Source organism: Puntigrus tetrazona, chromosome 22 (genome assembly GCF_018831695.1).
Source record: "Puntigrus tetrazona isolate hp1 chromosome 22, ASM1883169v1, whole genome shotgun sequence".
NCBI lineage: Eukaryota > Metazoa > Chordata > Actinopteri > Cypriniformes > Cyprinidae > Puntigrus > Puntigrus tetrazona.
In genome coordinates this window covers 16,778,116-16,798,142 of record NC_056720.1, presented here as the reverse complement: position 1 = coordinate 16,798,142, position 20,027 = coordinate 16,778,116, and the positions used below count along the sequence as shown (strand labels likewise).

Sequence of the window (20,027 nt, the reverse complement as noted above, 5' to 3'; positions counted from 1 at the left end):
GGCTATTACATATCATCTTATTTACTGCTGTGAGACATGCGGACTCCTGTCAAGGCAAACAGAAACCACCACGTGTTCGAATCTAGGCCGGGGTCGTTTCCCAATCCCAGCTAACCTTCAGTTCAGTCCCAATAAAGGCAATAAATTTGGACCTACAGTTTATTGTCAAAAGTTTTCAGCCCCCATTTCAGAATCTGCAAAATTAGGATGAGATCATACAAAATGCATTTTCTTGTTTAGGTAGTACTGACATGAATACGATATTTAAGTCCACAGGAGAAGATAATAAGTTGAATTTATAAAAGAAAGTTTACACCCCCTTGCTTCTTAATACTGTGTTCTTAACTGAACGATCCATGGTTTTTTGTTTAGTGATAGTTGTTCATGAGTCCACTGTTTGTCCTGAACAGTTAAAAAAAAAATCCTTCAGCTCCGACGAATCCTTTGGTTTCCCAGCATTTTTGGGTAGCTGAAGCATTTCCAACAATGATATCCATCTTTTCACACCGAGGACAACTGAGGGACTCGTATGCGACTATTAAATAAGGTTTAAAAGCTTACTGATGCTCCAGAAGAAAAAAAAAAATCATGCATTTAGAGCCGGGGGAGTGAAAACCTTTGAATTTGAAGGTCATGGTATATTTAAATTATTTTGTCTTCAGGGAAACATGAAACCACCTTCTGTAGCATCTGAAGGGCAGTACTAAACAAAGAAGAAGAAGAAAAAAAAAACATATTTAAGCCAAATAAGAAAAATGCACACACCGTCATTCCGTTCGAAAGTTTTCAACCCCCAGCTCTTAATGCATCGTTTTTCCTTCTGAAGCACTAGTGAGCATCTTAGTTTGGTACAAATAATTAACATTTTGTGGATTCTGCAAAGGTTAACTTTTGACCTTGGCTTTCCTGCGAGATTATAAAGCCGTTTTGTTCCAGTGTTGACGCATGTTTTGTGTGTTGTCGTTCCAGAGTGGTGAGTGGAAGGAGAGAGTCCTGCCTTCCCCCCTCCCTGCCCATTCCATCATCCGAAGAGCATCTTTCATGCGTCTCCCTTGGCCCGAATCCCACGTCAGGATGAACTGTGAGCAGGATTTTGGAGATGGAGGCATGAACGTCACTCTAACTCTCCGGCTGCTCATGCACGGCAAGGTAAACACACACACTTACACCACAAATATTCAGTGTTTTCGGTGCAAGACGACCCTGAGACAAGCAGCCCGATGTTTACATTTTGAAACGGCACTGTGCTCTTTACAGAAACGAGGAAAGCTGGATGATTATGTTTATTATTTACTTTATGCTCAGTGGTATTTTGTTAGCAATTTAGACTAGTCTGTGTGTCACAACCCATTAATATAGAGATGTTTTAACATAATCTCTGATTTAACTTCAGCATGCTGATAGTATTAAGTGTGATTTTGCATGCATTCATGCATTATTTTGATCAGTTGGTTTAAAATAATGATTCAACTATCCATCATGCTGAACAAAACAAAATTGTACTCAAGTTGCCATGTGGGATATTACATATAAAAAAAACAATAATAATAAAAAAGCATAAATAAATAAATAAAATTAATTACATGGAATTTAAAGATTCTAAAAAAAGAATAAAAGTACTTTTCATCTACGGCATATTTTTTATTTGATTTGACATTATTATTTTTATTTAAATTATTATTATTAGTTTTTTCCTCCAACATTAGAATGTCCTTTTTTGAGGAATAATAACATACATTTTTATCATGAAATACAAGAAATGTAATTTACTGTATCAATAGTTTTATTTTTGTAACAAACAAATAAATAAATAAAAATCTCGTCAGGCATATTTCTAACACAAATCATTTCATGACATCAAAAGAGTCTATTTAAAGATCACAGCGCAGCCACTTAAAAACTATTGAAAAATCCTCACCACTTTTTGCCACTATCTTTCATACCCATTTCTTAATCATTTAAAATAATACACTTTAGTATGTACAAAATAAGTATGCTGTTTAATTTTTGCATAAACAAACATTCACCTCTACTTTGACATTTTATCTTAACAAAAGTTTAATCACTAGACACAATGATTTCCATGTGTTTAAAATGACTTTTGCATGAATTTAAATTGATGCACACACCAAAATATGAGTAATTATTCGTGTTTGTTGTTGAGTTTTATATATCATTATTTTGAGAGAAATATTTCCAACTAGATTCTTTGATATGATTTCCTAAATGTTTTAAATGTGCTTGAATTCTCTAAAGTTGGTCGTAAACAAATGGTTGTGGATTTCAGTGCCATGTCATTACAGTGTCAACATGTTCGTTTAACTGTCAGCCAGCTGCCAGTGACAGATTTCCACCCACATGCCCAGAACTCCTTGATATTTCTCATTTGCATATTACTAAAAAGGATCGAGTCATTAAAAACAGTCATGAAAAACCAATGAAAACATAATGAACCGTTAATAAACCGCCACATTTATATGATTTATGTGCCAATTTACCTTAATTCTCCATCAACAGATTGTGATCCAATCTTCTCATGAAGATAAACACAAAGATCATTCAAGACTTAAGTGATGCCTTTTGGTTTTTGGCAGCTTAAAAGTCACATTCTTGCTGAGAAGTTTTTGAGAAACTTTGGTACATGACATTATCCTTCAGACTTTTTCCTGCACTCTATCTAGAGTTATAACAAACAAAACCATACAACATGATTTGTTTTAAAAAAGTCCCCCTCTATACCTAACTGACTTAATAACTGTTCACACCCGATCGTACGAAAATGTAAAAATGAGTAGAAATGAATTTAAATAAGACACCAATATGGCAAAACTTACAATCTTATAATAAACAATAGTGTGTTGAGCCACTTGGCAAACATTAGGAAAAAGTGCATTGGCGTTTCTCAAGCAATGAATGTGATTTTAATGGCAGTTTGTCAAGTATACTTTAAAGTCAACATGAACTCAACACACATTTTTGGTCTTATTGTAAACGGTTAATTGGTGTACGGTACTTTAAAGAAGAAAATCAAATTAAAATGAAATGTGATTTAAAATGATCCAACATGCTCCACCTTTAAAATGGCTTCACAACAACTTACCACACACTCTTGAAATGTGTGTGTGGGGTTCAAAAGGTGTTTTCCAACTCTAGACCTTAAGATCCACTTTCTGGAAGAGTTTAGCTCCAACTATAATCAAGCTCACCTAAGCAAGCTAATGAAAAACTATTCAATCAAGAACCTTTTCTTCCTTACCTTTTTATAAGAAGAACCACAAAGGAACCATTTAGGCGAAAAAGGTATCGTGAAGCACCTTTATTTTTAAAAGTGAAGTTGCAGGTAGGTGTGTTTAGTACAGGTTGGAGCTCATTTCTGCTGAAAAGTGGATCTCGAGGTCCAGAGTTGAGGACCCCAACCGTGGAAGAACCATTTTTGGTTCCCAAATGAACAGAACCACTTTTCTGTAGAGCGGAGACCACTGAAAAACCTTTTTCCATGAATGTAACGGAAAGCTTTCTTGGGTGTTAAAGATTTTTAATGGAAAAACGTATGCCTTTGTTTTTAAGAGTGTAGTAACTTTCTCAATCCAATCATATCCCGATGGATAAAAGCAAGTTTTGTCCTGAATTGTACTTTTTGGTCACATAAATCAAATGGGTTATGAACACCATTTTGCGTTGACTCTAAACCCAAGCTGGGACATTTAAAAGGTACCGAGTGCTTCCAGAGCCTGTAGGGCCCTGATCTAATATGGTTTCACGTGATCCCTGAGTGCACAGACTTGCCAAAACCCAGCCTACCTCATCAAAACCCACAGACGGATGAGCGGGGAGTGAGCTTGGTAATCAATAAGCTGACATTTGCTTTGTTTCTCTTTTCACAGGAGGTCGGCAGCATCATAGGCAAGGTGAGCGAATCTCTTTGTTCCTGTTGTCCCTGCTGTTGACTTATTAGATTTGGTGGATGTGTCTTGAGATTTTTGGGTTTGTTTTTTTCCCTCTGTATTAGATTGTTCTCACAATCTTTCTTACAGACCTTTAGGTTACAATCCAAAAGCCCAGATTAGAAACCTACAGAATGTATCACTATAGGACTTGATGTTTCCTAGCAAATGACTTGTTAAATGCGACGAGTCGTGCATCTTATGTATTAATGATCTGGATATATTACGCTGTTCAATTCTACAGCTAGCTCTGTTTATCCCTAGAGCGAGTGCAATTGTCTAAACATGGCACAATCTCTTGGAGAGGCCCGATGTAGATGTCACAATGATTAGTAAACAGTGTGTCAGCTACTGATGAGATGATTTTTGTGGGATTTTTTTCCCCGCTTCGGCCAACTCTGGGTCCTGGAGCGACAAAACACACACGCACAAATACACACAGTCGTTGGCATTTCCTTGGCTCCAAATAAATCTCTTGTGACACAAAGCTCTCTTCAGAACTGGCCTGCTAATAGGTCTCTGGGCCTTTGCCAGAGTTTGGCCTCAGGACTAGAGCCAGACGGACGGATACAGACCGCTCTGAGCTCCATTGCTGCAAATACGACTTTTCGTGAAAACACGCTCTTTTGTCACGCAACAAAAACAATGGGAAAATGAAAGCGAATTTTCAGAAGAACAATCTTAGATGCACTTCCTGTTGCAGGAATCTAGATGCATCAAGTAGTGCCGAAACATACTCAACGTGAATATGTGAACACAAGCTTGATTCAAAACTTTTTTTACGCTACACATACTTTATATTGTGTTTTCCGAGACTTTGATTATAGATCAATTACTATGATGATAAAATTTGGACAGTTTGCAGAGAATTTGTCTGAGCATGTTTGTTTGAGTTAGTTAAACCATCCACATGTTTAGCTAGCTATCTGAATCATAACATGTTGATAACGCCACATTTTGTAACTCCATTAGCTCTACTGCATGCATTTAGATGGCACATGAAGAAAAAGTATTCTACGTAATCGTTTCACTTATTTGGGAACATTTTATGGATAAAACATTTATTTTTTTACCACCCCTCACCCCCCATCTGTCACGTTTTCCGTGGTTTCTCGGGAGAGAGAAGGGAGCACTCGAGACGCGAAAATAAACTTAAATAGATTTTAATCCAAAAGTGGCAAAAATAAATATACAAAGGCAGGTAGAACAAAAACCACGAAAAGACCTCAGGAACAAAACATAGAGTAACGTAGTAACTTTGAAACATTGATGATCCGACAAACGTGCACACAAAACACAGGGCTTAAATACACAACGTAATTTACCAAATTAACAGAGAGCAGGTGAAGACAATTAAACAATTACGAAGGGAAGGTAGGGCACAGAGAGCACATGGCACGAGACAAAAAAAAACAATAATAAAGTCCAGAGATGTGACACCATCCCAAAATATTTTTCTGTTGCTGCCAAAATCTGCCAAAAAATGTAAAGAAATCATTAAGTAAAAAGGAGAAACACTTTAAACACATTGATATGTTGAATTTGATACATATGTAGGTTTGTTTCGTAGTACAGGGCTGGGGAACCCGGGTCCTGGAGGGCCCTTGTCCTGCAGAGTTGAGCTCCAACCCTAAATAAAAACACATGTTTGCTTTCTAGTGATCTTAAAATACATTCATTAGCTGGTTCTGATGTGTTTGATTGGGGTTACAGCTGACTCTGCTGGACGGTGGCCCTCCAGGACCAAAGTTTCTCAGTGTGTCGTGTCATATCATGTACTTCATATACTGAGATTTTACTTCATGTTAACCTTCAAGAAGTACTTCTTCTCCGCAGTGAAACAGAGGTGCATCTTACACTTTTTGCATATCACCTTGATGTTCCTGCGCACCCAACAACCTTGAATCTTCCCTTTCTTGACACCCATATGTATTGTCAATGGGAAATACTTGTTACGTATAGGAGCCATTACTGCGCAGCGTTGCCCTGAGGCAACGAAAGGGAAAAACTGAATTTATGAACATGCAAAATAAAAAAAATCCATAAAACCTGATGAAAGTCTTCTCTACACCTTCACACACACACACAAACACACATATTTTCTTTATGTGCAGTTCATGTCATTTTAAATAAGATTACTAAAGCCTATAATTTTGCCTTCTTCTCACACCATGTGCTCTTGTGGCCATGTGCCAGAACCAGATTGAGCTTGATAGTGACTCTCACACCTTATTGGACTGTTTTGATACTTTCCAAATATTTTAATTGGTTTCAATCATGTTCTGAACATGGGGCATGAGAAAAACTTTCCGTTGCTTAAAGGGCAATGCTATGCAGAGTTAAACGGATGAGTTTTACCATTTTGTCTCCATTCAGCCAATCTCTGTGTCTGGCGCTAGCTGTAGCGTAGGCCACTGAATGTGATTTGACCATTAGTATCACGCTCCAAAATGACCAAAGAGTTTTGAAATTGTTTCTATTTAAAACAGAAGAGTCAAGGTTTTCCACTCTGACTCAATCAGTCATTTCTTTTTTTAACCTTGCCTTTTACGCAGATGCACTGTCATGTTAGAACAGAAAAGAGTCCTGTCCAAATTGTTGCTATAAAATTCCCTAGAAAATCATTATATGCTTTAACATTAAGATTTGTACTCATGGAGTTAAACGTGTTGATTAGAAGGGGGTGCCAATACTTTTGGCAGTAGATTGTAAGTAAGAACTATACTGTTATTCTGGTTGATATCATTGCACCCGCTGCAGCCAAGTTCTTTGATTATTACGTCCTGAAAGACAGTATAGTTCCTAGTGCTACCAGCAGACCAGAACACACCAGAACGGCTGAATGGATTAAAAAACGGTAAAACTCTAGGGGGAGTTGGAAAATCTGCTTATTTTCAAAAAAGTAGCATGTTCCTTTAAGTTCTGTGGTTATGCACACTTTAAGTTTGTTAGCCAGACATTTGTGTCTGCAGTTAAATACTTGTTTCTGGCTGTACTTCCCGGTACTGGCAATGTTCCTTAATCAAAGCGTAACATTGCTATATCAAAAAGAAATAGTTAAAAAGCCATCTTCCTTTTGATGCATTAATTTAAGCCACAGTTAGATTTTTTTATCAAGCTAATTTGAATATCATGTTCTCTCACCGAGGACTGAAATCATGCACATCTGTCCCAAGGCTTTTGGGTGACATTTATGGAATGGCGATCACGTGATGCTCAATCACGTTCCAGCAGAAGATCAGCTAAATCGTGTTTTGACATCCTCTGTTGTCTTCTTTTTCCCACTCTTGTTTTTCCTCTGAAGCATAGTAAATAAATGAAGGCCTATGGTGTGTAACTCCCCACTGTGAAATCAATAAACCAAGGCTTGGTTTCTCAGACATAGATTAAACACAGTCCTAGCCTAAATCTGTGCAGTTACCGGTGGTTCTCCATCACAAATCTCCACTGGAGATATTCGTGGGGAGGGGCGACCTAGAGTCAATTACTATTCGTAATGCATCTTCAGGAGAAAGGATTGAAGGTGAATAGTAAATTATAAGCAGTAAGAGAGCTCAGCCACAGTGGACAATGTTTAATTTGACATAAATGAAAACGAGGCCTCGGAAGTGACTGGAAGTACAAGCGCTCGATGGGCTTCATTCATAAAGAAAGGTCTCTGTTCACCCTGGTTTCTTTGTTCAAGAATCATTCTTGCATAAACTGCCGCAGTGAATCAAAATTCATGATTGTTTTTTTATTTATACATTTTTTTAATGAATGGTATGCACAGAACACACAAAAGATGAAAAAGAATGATGGAGAATCAGTAAGTTATAAATAATGTATCGCTGTTGTTTGGACGTGTGATCAAAAAGGCAACTGCAGATTGTGAGTATTTTAAAGTGCAAGTATTATTAAAAGTACATGATTTTTGGAATCTGATTCTATAATCCACATAACGTAATCGGCTCGTGCTGGCTTCTGTTCAAAACGCTAGAAAAACTAAATTCGCAATAGTTTTTTTTCTATGAATGGTGTAATGCTTATAATTTACATAAAGCTTAAAGTTCGATATTAATGTATTTGGGATGCTAATATAGGTTTGTTTGTTTAAATAGTTCTAGTAATTTTGTTGTGTTTTTGTACTTTTTGTGTAGTTTTTGAACATCTCTATATATTTATACATAGTATATACTGTTTTTAAAATATTTTTCTTTTGTGAATTTAGTAGAAGTTAAATTAAACGAATATGAGACATACGTTTTTTTCTGGCAACAAGCTCAAGTGAAATATTTTTTAAATGTTTGATTCCAGTCAATATCGTCTATGATGTAGAACAAAACCTAACCCAAAACATTTTTGCCAGTCATTTTGTTAAGTATTCATTTTTCGTGTCCTTCATAAACCCTCCACCTTCCCCAGCTCCACCTGTATAGATCTGCTATGGGGCGACTCATGTATACTACATAAGAGGGTGGAAGAGGTTATATCAGCAATATTTCTTACCAAAGGCTAGAGTTGTTACGATATAAATGTACTTCTGGTCTTCCACAGTCTAGTTTTTGTTCTGTCATACATGGTTTCGACTCTAATAGGGACTGGTTAAGGTTATTTAAAAACACTGCTATGCATCATACTTTGGTGTTTTAAAGAGCTTTGTGGCTTGAAATCGTATTCATATCAATGCTAGATTTATGAGATGGGTGGTCTCGAGAATGTCTCATCTGAAATGTCAATTTCCCTGATAAATTAAAACCACCCTAGCCTCTCTTCACCTCTGTTATGACATATCCAATCATCCTTTTAGCCCATCTAAAGACAACGAACCGCCAGTCAAGCGTGCGAAAGCAGGTCCGGGGATCTGCAGTCATGACTATGCCGCACACGTTAGCTTCTGTGTCGGAGATAGCGAGACACTATCTGAGGCTATCTAAGTGATTCATGGACTATTGATTCCCTAGTCAGTCCAATTGCAGGGCCTTCGATTGGAAAACCTGTTCCCCTGAGGCCTATCCATGCAGATGCCATATTGCCGTGTAGTGAAGCAGAATTGATATTAATTTGAGCTATCTGTTCAACTAGTCAAACTCACTTTATCCTCCGCTATAAGCCATTGTGAAAGACAGTCACCCTGGGAAAACAACATATCACGCAAAAAAAACACGAGACAAAGGCAATAAGTGTTTTATGATCTTTTTTTCTTCTCCCCTACAGAAAGGAGAGACCGTGAAAAGGATACGAGAGGAGGTAGGCTACATGCTACTCATAAATATTGTCTTTCTCGGCTTCCCAGCATGCATCAGGCACGCAGAACAGACGGCATTCCTTTGAAGCTAGCGCAGCACTGCGCCACATGGGTTTTTACACATAAATGTGGTTTAATGTTGGGAAAAAAGACACCGAAACGCCCTTACGTCCCACATACGTCCTCAAAACAGTTGATGCCCTCCACATTAAAGCCGAAAGACTGCAGAAGACATGAATATTTAAATGAAGCCTTTCATCTCAAGGGCGCATGCAGCGGACTCTAATTCATTAGTTTGATACGAATGCGTTGGTATTTTCAAGGTAGTTGCTAATAACAATAGCTTCTGGATAAAGATTGAAGGAGAAAAACCCAGGAGTGCGTCCCTCTGAGAATAATAACATTAAATCTTTTTTCCTGACACCGATGATCAGTAGAAATATTCGTACTGTATCTAGTTCTCTACCTAGTGGTTTTTGCTTCCCACCGATTATGGTTTTTCAACCTAATTAACAGTTTGGGGGGTGACAAACGTGAACGCAAGCCAGCGCATGAGGCGTCCTCTATTTAATTAGTTCGATCCTGGGCCCGAAAGATGAATAAATGCAATAAGAGATATTCTGAAGAATGTTCGTGCTGCACTTTTTCCATACGACGAACTCGTGAAAACTACACTATAATCCAAATATTTTGAAGAAATCGTTTATTCAGTCACTCCGCAACAAACCCTTTAACATTCAGAAGAGATAAGAAATTTAAAAACGAGCGTAAATAAGAGTGGAATTCGTTATAATCGCCAAGTCTGTTCAAGGTTTGTGTGCAGAAAAAGAAATAACTGTAAAATGCTTTGTGCGTGGTTCGCATCTTTTACAGTAATCGGTCAATTGGTTTGTAATATAAGTTTTAAAAATAAGCCGCTCTTGACTAAACTCACTTGCATCGGCATGCGTTTGTGGGTGATTGATAGAGAGATCAGTTTAAATGAAGCTGACAGTCAGGGCCCTGCAGGAGAATGAATCATGCAGCTCGGTCCACATCTCTGCTGGAGACAGCCACACATTTGGACAAAACACACACGATCCGCACACCTGACATAACGCCTGTGCTGGTTTCCCGCAGGAAGTCAGGTAAATTTGTGTTTTACAGATACAGTACGTTGTGATTTTTAATCCCACCCGAATCGAACACTCCTGCGTTTTCCTCGCACAGCCCCGGTTAAAAAATACAGAACAAATTGCTTACTATTTTCCCGAGCATCCTCTGAGAAATCTAATCCTGTCTGGATAGGAATGTCTTGTGGTGCATTATGTTTTATTTTTTTTATTATTATTCATTATGGATTATGGTGTTTTTGCCAACTCCGATTGGTGGTCCGAGTACTGCCGGCATCCTACCTGATGTAGAAAGAAAATACATTTTTATTAATTTATGTAGCTAAAAATGCACACATACCTCCTGCATATTTCATTTCTGAGGTTAAAACACAATAAAAGCAAGGCCCAAATTCCCTACGTGTTTCTGCAGAACTACTACAAAAGGAAATGCATAATATTTAGTTTATTTAATCCTCTTTTTTCTGTCTCTTTATCAACCTACCATCCATTTACTGTTCCTTCATGTTTTTTCTGTCCTTATAGAGCAGTGCACGTATCAATATCTCAGAAGGCTCATGCCCAGAGAGAATCATCACCATCACGGGCGCCACAGAGTGTGTGTTCAGAGCGTTCACTATGATCACAATCAAACTGGAGGAGGTAAGTGCAGGAAAAACCACTCGGAACATATACAAGCGTAAAAGATGATAAAAATGCCATGACGCCGATGTTCGAGAAACAGTCCCATTAAGAAACTGACCTTATTGATGAAGAAAAATGATGTTTGTCAAAAATGAATGGCTTCCGGTCAATTTGCAGCACCTCTTCTTAAAGAAACAGTCGAACCAAAACATGAAAACTGGCTGAAAATGTACTCACTCCTTGGCAGTCCAAGATGTTGATGGGTTTGGAGGAGCGTAGCACTAATGAACTTGCTCACCAATGGATCCTCCTCAGTGAATGGGTGCCGCATTCAAAATGATCCATACTACTCCAGTCCGTCAGTTGTGAACTGATAAATCCATCGTGTTTTTAAGTTCCTCTCTCCAGTGAAGAAATGGTCTTGCCTGAATAAGGAGAGAAATATGCACAGCTGTTTACAAGCAAAAATAGTCTGAAACGTTTCTAAACAAGAGTTGAAATGACTATTTTGGCTAAGAAGTAATTGTTCTATTACCAACATGCAATCTTTGATTATTGTGATGTTTTTATCAGCCATTTGGACTATCGTTCTGACGACACCCATTTACTATTGATGAGCCAATCTGTTCGATAACCTACGAACTAGCATTATCGTGCCTTTTTCATAACGCTGATTATATTTTGCGTGCCGAAAAGACACGAAAACCTTTTGAAATGTGTCGCATATTTAACAGTCTGCAAATAACTGCAATTTGCAGAGTGCATAAACACGCTTAAAATGGCGGAAATTCAAACACTCTGAGTTAGAGACATAGTTTGTAAGAACAGCTGGATGAAAGAGTGGTGGGTAGTTTTCATATATCGTGAGCCGGTCCCAGAGCAGCGGGGTGCCTATCTGTTGTAGGATAACCTCAGAAATATAATTTGAGCCCCTACATATTACGTTCCCTTGGCGATGTCGGGGAACGATTGCTGTAAAGAGACGTACAGCTCTCTCAAAGAAAAAAAAAGTGCCAGACTTCCCAGATCGCAGTGGGACTTTAGAAGCTGATGTGTGTCATGTATTTCAAATACTTTCTCGCCTCAGAGCAACTTTAACTCAACCAACGGCCGGGATCTGGATTTCCGAGCAACAGCACTCTTCAGCGTAGTAAAATGGGAGGAAAATGCATTCAAAAAAAGCAATGAATAAATAGAAAGTTGAAGGTAAATGCACAAGCAGCCAGATGTAAACCTGCGGGACAGCCAGTCATTTATAGAAACATACACACGTAGGCGTCCCACATCCGTATTTTTTATTAATGGCATCAGTAGAGTTATATAAATGCCAGTCAATGAGGTGTGTATGTCTGCCTGCAGCATGTCAGCTCTACACCCACCAAGTAATAATGAATCTTCTCACTCCTGCTAAATCCATTATGTATTTGATATCCTTTCATAGCAGGCAGGGTGCCATTCATTAAACATCTGTTAGGAATCTCCCTGTCCTCCGCACAAGCCCATAACGGAAGAGTCGCCATAGAAACCCCTGAGGTGGTGGCGGGCTTCGTTTATGCCGAGCATAGGATGAGCATTACCGGTTGAATTTTACAAGGAGCTCTATTGAGGTCTGGGCCGGCTTTGATCCAGACTGTTTTCGCCCCGCTCTTTCAGTCAGCTGAGAACACGCAGGACATCTAAAAGCCATGTTTCAGAGTTTTCGGATGATATATGACAGTATAGACAAAGAATTTCAGAGCTTGGGGAAAAGACTGTGAACGTCTAGACTAGAAAAGAATGGAGTCGGGGGTTTTAAGCTAAAAATCACAAGACATGTCATGAGACACTAGGTCTTATTCACTAATAATTCCACATGGTTTTGTGTGCATTTTGGCAAACAATGTAAATGTAATATTATGTAACGTAGGCATTCCCAACTTGTTTCTTTGCCAGCTAAACTTCTTTCACTTAATATATTTATTCATATATTTATTAATTATTTAAGTACCCCTGAGATTTTAAAACATATATTTGAATGATTAAATATCACATTGGTGTGTTCACAGTTTAGTAAGCAGTTTAATTGAATTGATGTTATTTAAAAAAACATGTATTTTAATTTTACATTTTTATTATCAGATTTTTATTTTTTATTTTTTTCATCAAATTTCATTACATTGGGTATACCTTCACATAATATAATGTTTAATGCACTTCATGTTACTAAAAAACAACAAATTAAATATGTTTTTTTTAACTCAGCATGCTATTATCCTATTTAAATCAATGTGATAAACAAATATAAAAGTAATGAAAGGGTATTCCAATGTTATTACCTAATATGTGTAATGCAGTGGATTACATAACTACCTTTTTTATGTAATTCCGAATCAGTAACTTACCCCTTGTTAAATAATAATGATAATTCCAGCGATCCATATCCACATAAAATAGACAAATGCACTCTTTGTATTGTTTGTTGCTGTTGATTCATAGTACTAGAACAAAGGGCGGGCGCTTAGATGTTACTAAACATTTCTTGCTTTGCTTCAGAAATCGTTTTTGACTTCACCTGTCCACCCTGAGTTGTTGCTTTAGATTGCAGCTTTAAAACAGCTTCTTAGTTGCATCAGATCGAGAGCCTTTACAAATTGTCATAATTTCTGAGCCAGGACCCCATTACTCAACAGCTTATATGCAAATAAGACAGAGTCAATCTGCTGAGAGTAATATCTAAATTGATATTTTATTATCCAGGAGGGTTGTTAAATGAGACGAGAGGGATGAGGGGTAAAGGCTTTGCGTGACGTCCTACATCAAGAATGAATCAGGGAGTGGACGTCCTTTAGTCACTGTTATTAAGAATGAGGCATATTAATATCTCTCCTAATTCCACTGAGAAAAGACTACAGAGGAACACAAAGAGGCACTAGGAACAGAAAGAAATAAAGAACATAATTTCAGCCAGACATTTGGATATTCCTTTCCACGGCACGCACAGAAAAGATGCACAGATTTATTTTTTTCCACCTCCCCTTCGCTCTCTAGAGGTTTCGGGACGAGACGTTGAAAGAACACAACAACAGCGTCTCCAAACCCCCAGCACTGATGGAAACACTAAACAGAGAAGAAAAAGACTCACTAGCTCCACTTGAGACGTATTCATTCGACTCACGTAGGTGAGGTCTGGGTTGATGGGCAGAGAGACAGCACACGCTATTTACATTTCAAACCCGGCAAGATTCCTGCTCCCCCCTAATTGATTGCAGCGGTGGTGGGCCACGATTCGGGCTGATATTTATTACCTGGTTTAATTAAAGAGAAAGCCTTGGAAACTGCACTGGGTGAATAATGGACTCTGAGACTGATTTCTTGTAGTGGCGGGAATATGAGCGCGAAACGCTAGTTGTCCTCTTCTACTAGCTCTACTTTAAGCAATAGCCATAAGAAATTTCTGAAAAGCAAAGATGTGTTTTTTTAATGGGGTTCTGTTTTTGCACCTTGCGAATGCATGTCATAGCTTGATAGAGACGAGTGCCGACGACAGGTGGGTAAATATCGTTTAATTTGGTCATAAAAATCAATGGGTGTCTTCGACGGCGGTGCAACTGTGTTCAGTCAGCTATAACCTTTTGATAGCGGGGCACATCGATCTGCAAACTCGGAATAGGGAAATTGATTAACGTGGCTTTGGTAAAGAACATTTCATCAGATCGCAAACAAAAGCCACAAAGGGTCACAATGCACAGTGGCATTTTCAAACCCTGAAACAAAGGACATACGTTAACAATCCTTGTGAATTATGAGGACATGCTTCAAAAGGGAATCACCGGATTATTTCACGGCATGCCTCGGATCTTGTTGAGCAATGCTGCTTCTTGTTTACAACCAAGCCTCTTTTTTTACATTTGCTTGTTCACAGCAACGTATGGTAAGAGTTGGCAGTGTTTGGAAAGGCCGGATTTGTTAAACTGGTAGAATTGGTTTTGGGAGCATGAGGATATCATAGGGCCAATTCCCTCCGGGGGTAACCTGGGGTTCATTCACTTGCTCATGGGCAGTGATGGATGAGTGCTTGAAGGTTCAATCCAAAAACTTTCTACTTACCAGACTAGATCTTTAAGCATGGTTCCAAACCTCATCGAAGTCCTTACTCTTTTGATTGATGCCATAGAACAACTTTCCGTTAACACGTCATTCATTCTATGTTTGGCTCTTAAGGACTTGGCTGCTCTTGTGGCGAACGGCACAGTCACCAGTAAGCCTCCAGTCACGCTGCGGCTGGTCATCCCAGCCAGCCAGTGCGGTTCCCTCATAGGCAAGGGCGGCTCCAAAATCAAAGAGATCAGAGAGGTGAGTGCTTTTCCATATCCCGATCTTTCTCTCCTCCTCCCCAGGATGTCCATGTTAGGACTGCTTGCTTCCTTGCATATTTCATGGGTTTGGATGCCAGTAAAAGCCCATTTATTTTACATTTATGGTCTCTGGACTGTCAAGATGGTATGAGGTAATGGTGAATGGTCTGTCATGCTAAATTTGGAGTGTTCTGTAATGCAGTGGCAGGGGGTGTGGGGAAGGTTGTTGGAGTTGGGGGAATATCAAATGCGTTAAGCTAATCAAAGCAAGAAAGTGAGTTCTGAAACGGGGTATGTTTGGTGGGTTGTTTGGGGCTTTCAAGTTAGCAGCACCAAGTAAACACAGTGCATCTTAATGTACTAGTCTTACACTCTTGCTCCATGGGGTTTGGTTAAGCGACTCTTGGATGCTTTCACCATGGTTTTAATTATAAATGTATGTGTAATTTTGTGGTTTTAACCTAGCAATACTTAAAGGAACACTCCACTTTTTTTGAAAATATGCTCATTCTCCATCTCCTCCAGATGAGGATCTGGCCATAGCAGTTATAGCATATCTTAGCAGAGATTATTGAATCTGATTAGACCAGAAGCGTTTTCGATATTTTTCCTATTTAAAGCTCGCCTCTTCTGCAGTTACATGGTGTACTACGCCCGACGTAAACTGAAGTGTTGCATAATAATCTAGGAGGTTTGCTGCCGTAACATGGCCGTAGCAGGCACAATAACATCACAAACTGGGGACTATTTTCCATAGGCTGTTTCTTCAGGAAAAAGAATTAAGATATTTTTGAGAGCTCCCTGACTCTGCATAGACACAACTACCACGTTCAAGGCCCAGAAAGGTGGTAAGGACATCATTAAAATACATTACAAACCATGTGACATCAATGGTTCAATCATACTTTTACAAAGCTACAAGAGTACTCTTTGTGCACAAAGAAAACTAAAATAATCTCTTTATTCAACATTATAATTTCTTCTGTGTCTGCCTTTGGTGCACATTCACTGCACACAAAACATATTCTAATAGCTTTATTAAATTAAGGTTCAACCAATGATGTCTCTTGGACAATTTTAAAGGTGTCCTTACCACCATTCTGGGTCTTGTCTATATAAGATCTAGGATTTCAGCAAAAATATATTAATTTGTGTTGCAAAGTAGAACAAAGGCCTTGTGGGTGTTGTGATCGACATGAGGGTGCGTAATTAATGACAGAATTCTCATCTTTTGGGTGATCTATGCCTTTAAGGTTTGGGTTAGTCCTCATTTTCCGTTTCCTAGGCCAGGGGTTTCCTAACCTGCTTTTGGAGGATCAAGTTCTTACCGAACGCCAACCCTAAATAAAGACATCTCAACTTGAACATGCTATTTAAGGTCTCACCTGTCAGGCAGGTGTGTGGGAGCTAAACTCCAGGACGTAGGTGAAACAGGGTACTAATGATCTGTTCTCCCTCGGTTTGGCAGAAAACAGGGGCTCAGGTACAGGTGGCAGGAGATCTTCTGCCTAACTCCACAGAGAGAGGCGTGACGATATCTGGCAGTCAGGACGCCATCATCCAGTGTGTCAAGCTCATCTGCACTGTAATACTGGAGGTAATTTGACTCTGAGCGAATCCATTTGGCTTGATTAACACAAGACTTTTTATGCATGCATTGGCCTTGAAAAACTGTTGTGGAGACTATTGTGTGATATTCCCTAATCTGCAAGACTTCAAAGGCTTCTGTGCTTCAAAGCCTTCATACTGGTTTTAACTTTAGTGGCGTTGATAAATGGATACGCTATATTTCTGGAGCCTAAACAGATATTTTTATTGCTTTTTGCATGTCAAATACTTTTTTTCCAAAGATACTTGATCTAACTAACTGCATGTTAAAAATCATTACAGTAATGATTAGTGAATGTGGTCTCAGCTCTCACACAGCGTGAAATGCATTTGCTTTCAAATGGGTTTCTTTGCACATAAATGGTTGAGAAAAAGAGCTTATACTTTTTATTCAGTGGGACTGTGCTGAAAGCGTACTGCTCGTTCTGTTTCATTTTTAATGGCCTGCATGAGGGGCAGATTGTTGACGGCTTCACTGCCCATTTTAGGAATCCTGAGCTGTCTGATTGCTCCAGGATGCAAATTATGCAAAGTCACCCAATGAATATTTAAAAAGATTCTTTTTGTTTGGTTGAGCAATTGTGGGGGATGCGCTTCACTGGGTTTTCATCACTTTGGCCTTATTCTGACCTCTCAATCGAATCACATATGAGCAGGTACAGTCAGTCATCACAATATGTTTGTTTTGTTTTAGAAAAGATGTCCTTCAGGCCCAGATGGCACCCTGTCTCAGACTGAAAGAGTGATTTCAGAGTCATTTTGCAAATGCGTTTTATACATTTTTTAAGTTAAAGTGCAGGTTTGAGCAACATACTCGTGATGCTGCTCAAAGAAAACATGCTCGGGGCATTGCGTGTTTTCCATCTGGGGATATCATGAGCAAGCATTAATAGCATTCTGAAATAATTTGGCCAAATGACTTCCTGTGAGAGGATAATGGTATGCTTTTAAGTGATCCGATGAAGAGCCAATCGATAAATGTTGCATTTGTGCACCGTGTCAGCATTTCCAGTCATTAAGATAATATGACCAAATGACTTTGCAAATGCCTTAGGTAAGAGGAACCTTGATTTGTTCTAGACTTTTTAGCGCTGTTGCCGAATGAGCCGAGGATGATAGTCAAAGTTAAATATTGAGGATGAATCTGTAAAGTTCTGAGTTGAAATGAATAATCATTGTATGTTTGCAGTCTCCTCCGAAGGGTGCTACAATTCCGTACCGCCCCACTCCTGCTCCAGGCGCGGTGCTGCTTGCTGGAAATCAGGTAAAAATACACATGAAAACGGCAAAACAGCAATACTAAGCGTCCATAACACTTAAAGGTGCACTACAAATTAACAAAGATGAATTACTGAAGGGATTGTCTGTTTCTTAATCTGTCTCCTTGCCTTACACCCATTCTGATCGTCTAACTATACTAACCAATAATATTAATAGTAATATTTTTTTCTATAGGGTGTTTCAGTGTAAGTTTTAAAAATGTACCTGATGTTCCATAGTGCACTTTTAATACGTGTTAAATGAATAGTTCAAGTTTTTTAATAATGTACTTAACAGAGCATATCCTGGCCGCTCTTTTTAAAATAACAAAAGTGAATGAGCAACAAAACAATCACAAAAATAGTCCACAGATAGTCTGTTATATTATATGTCAAGGATATTATTATATAAGTCAAATAATAGCAGGATTGCATTTGGGGGGAGAACAATTCCTTCAAGGCCTTGTTCACACTGCACACCAATCTGATTTGTGTCTTCGGGACTTGACTGTCCAAAGTGACATTTTTGCAAGGAATGAAGTTGGAATCCATTTGTTCAGAGAGTCTAGTCAATGTCTGGTACAGCTACATCGATTGTGACGGTCGTGACGTAGGTGTCATCACGATGCCAGGAGACAGCCGAAATTAGCAAGCTGTCATTGTGGATGTCTATCACGGCTCCTCACCATGGTGCTAAATCTATCAGGTTTACGGTATTTAATTGTATCAGTGCATGCATTTTAAAGCATCACTGTATTTAAATAGGGTTTGTTTTTTTGCAGATCAGTCTAGTCATAGTTTGTGCATACACCAAGAGTAAATAAATACAATTAAATATTTGTGTGTGAACAAGGTTTTATTGTCTCAAAAATAGCCCTTATAATGAGTACAAACACAAACCCCACTTGTAAATGTGCTGTGTGCACTGAAAATACTTAATATTCAGTTGACTTAATATTGTAGAGTTTCATAACACAGCTGACAGCATGCTGCCTCAATTTCCTTTAATAAAATGCATCTGTCCATCAATGAAGGGTATTGTTTGGGACAGTCTGCATTTATGAAATATTTCTAAGCTTGTTTGTTGTGTGTTCTCATTAAAGCTAGGACTGAAGTCATATAAACAAAGTACTGCGAACATGAATAAATTCCATTTATTAGGTTACACTGTTATAAGTCTGTCGTGCAGCTAATATCATATTGCGAGAAATTCTTACGGCCTCAATAGACCTTGTTCAGTGCGAATGGCGCGTTTAATTTGGCGCAAATGAAAATGGGATTCGGGAATGGAAGTATATTCAAATCCTGAAACGCGAGCTGAACAGATTTGTGCGCGAAATGCCGTCCGAGTCGAAGATATATTTTCAGTGCTTCGACTACATTTGTTCGTAAAACCATTCTTACTTAAGTTGTCGGATTTAATGGCCTTTGAACAAACTGCACTTCCATCATTCACAGCCTTGTTTTCATCCCCATCAAATGAAGTATGCCGTCTATCCTGACTAAGGTCTATTGTTTCGCTCTTTAATGTATCGTTTGCGCCGTTACTCACTTCACATAATTCTCTAACACGTCTCCAGAAGAGAGTAGGAGAGGCTGTTATGTTTATTCATGTTGACACAGCTATTCATTACCAACACTCCTATGCATGAATAACAGTAGCATTAAGATCAATCAGGCTCATGAATATTCCTCACCATTAAAAGTGTGAAGTCATTCTCCAATGGTGTAATTAATCGGACTGGCAGAAACCTTGACGTGTGCACTTATGACGCATCGTCTGTTTGATATATTTACCTGCCTGTCACGACGAGTAAGATTAATGTCTAATAATGAAATGAATGTTCATTGCTTCATCTTTTATTTTCTGTCTGTATTCAAACCACGCCTAATGGGAATGGTAACTGACTCTAATGTAC

At 38.6% G+C, this 20,027-nt stretch overlaps 1 protein-coding gene across 6 annotated transcripts in view; it reads left to right on the top strand.

Moving 5' to 3' along the window:
• Positions 1-20,027, top strand: part of pcbp4 (poly(rC) binding protein 4) — a 73,544-nt gene that overhangs the window by 41,257 nt on the left and 12,260 nt on the right. For all 6 annotated transcript variants that reach the window (XM_043223408.1, XM_043223407.1, XM_043223406.1 and 3 more), the window contains 7 exons: positions 970-1,149; positions 3,885-3,908; positions 9,141-9,173; positions 10,809-10,925; positions 15,108-15,239; positions 16,710-16,838; positions 18,039-18,113. In XM_043223408.1, coding sequence (XP_043079343.1) covers positions 1,042-1,149; positions 3,885-3,908; positions 9,141-9,173; positions 10,809-10,925; positions 15,108-15,239; positions 16,710-16,838; positions 18,039-18,113 — 618 coding nt within the window. In that variant the 5' untranslated portion in view covers positions 970-1,041. The remainder of the gene's footprint in view (positions 1-969; positions 1,150-3,884; positions 3,909-9,140; positions 9,174-10,808; positions 10,926-15,107; positions 15,240-16,709; positions 16,839-18,038; positions 18,114-20,027) is intronic.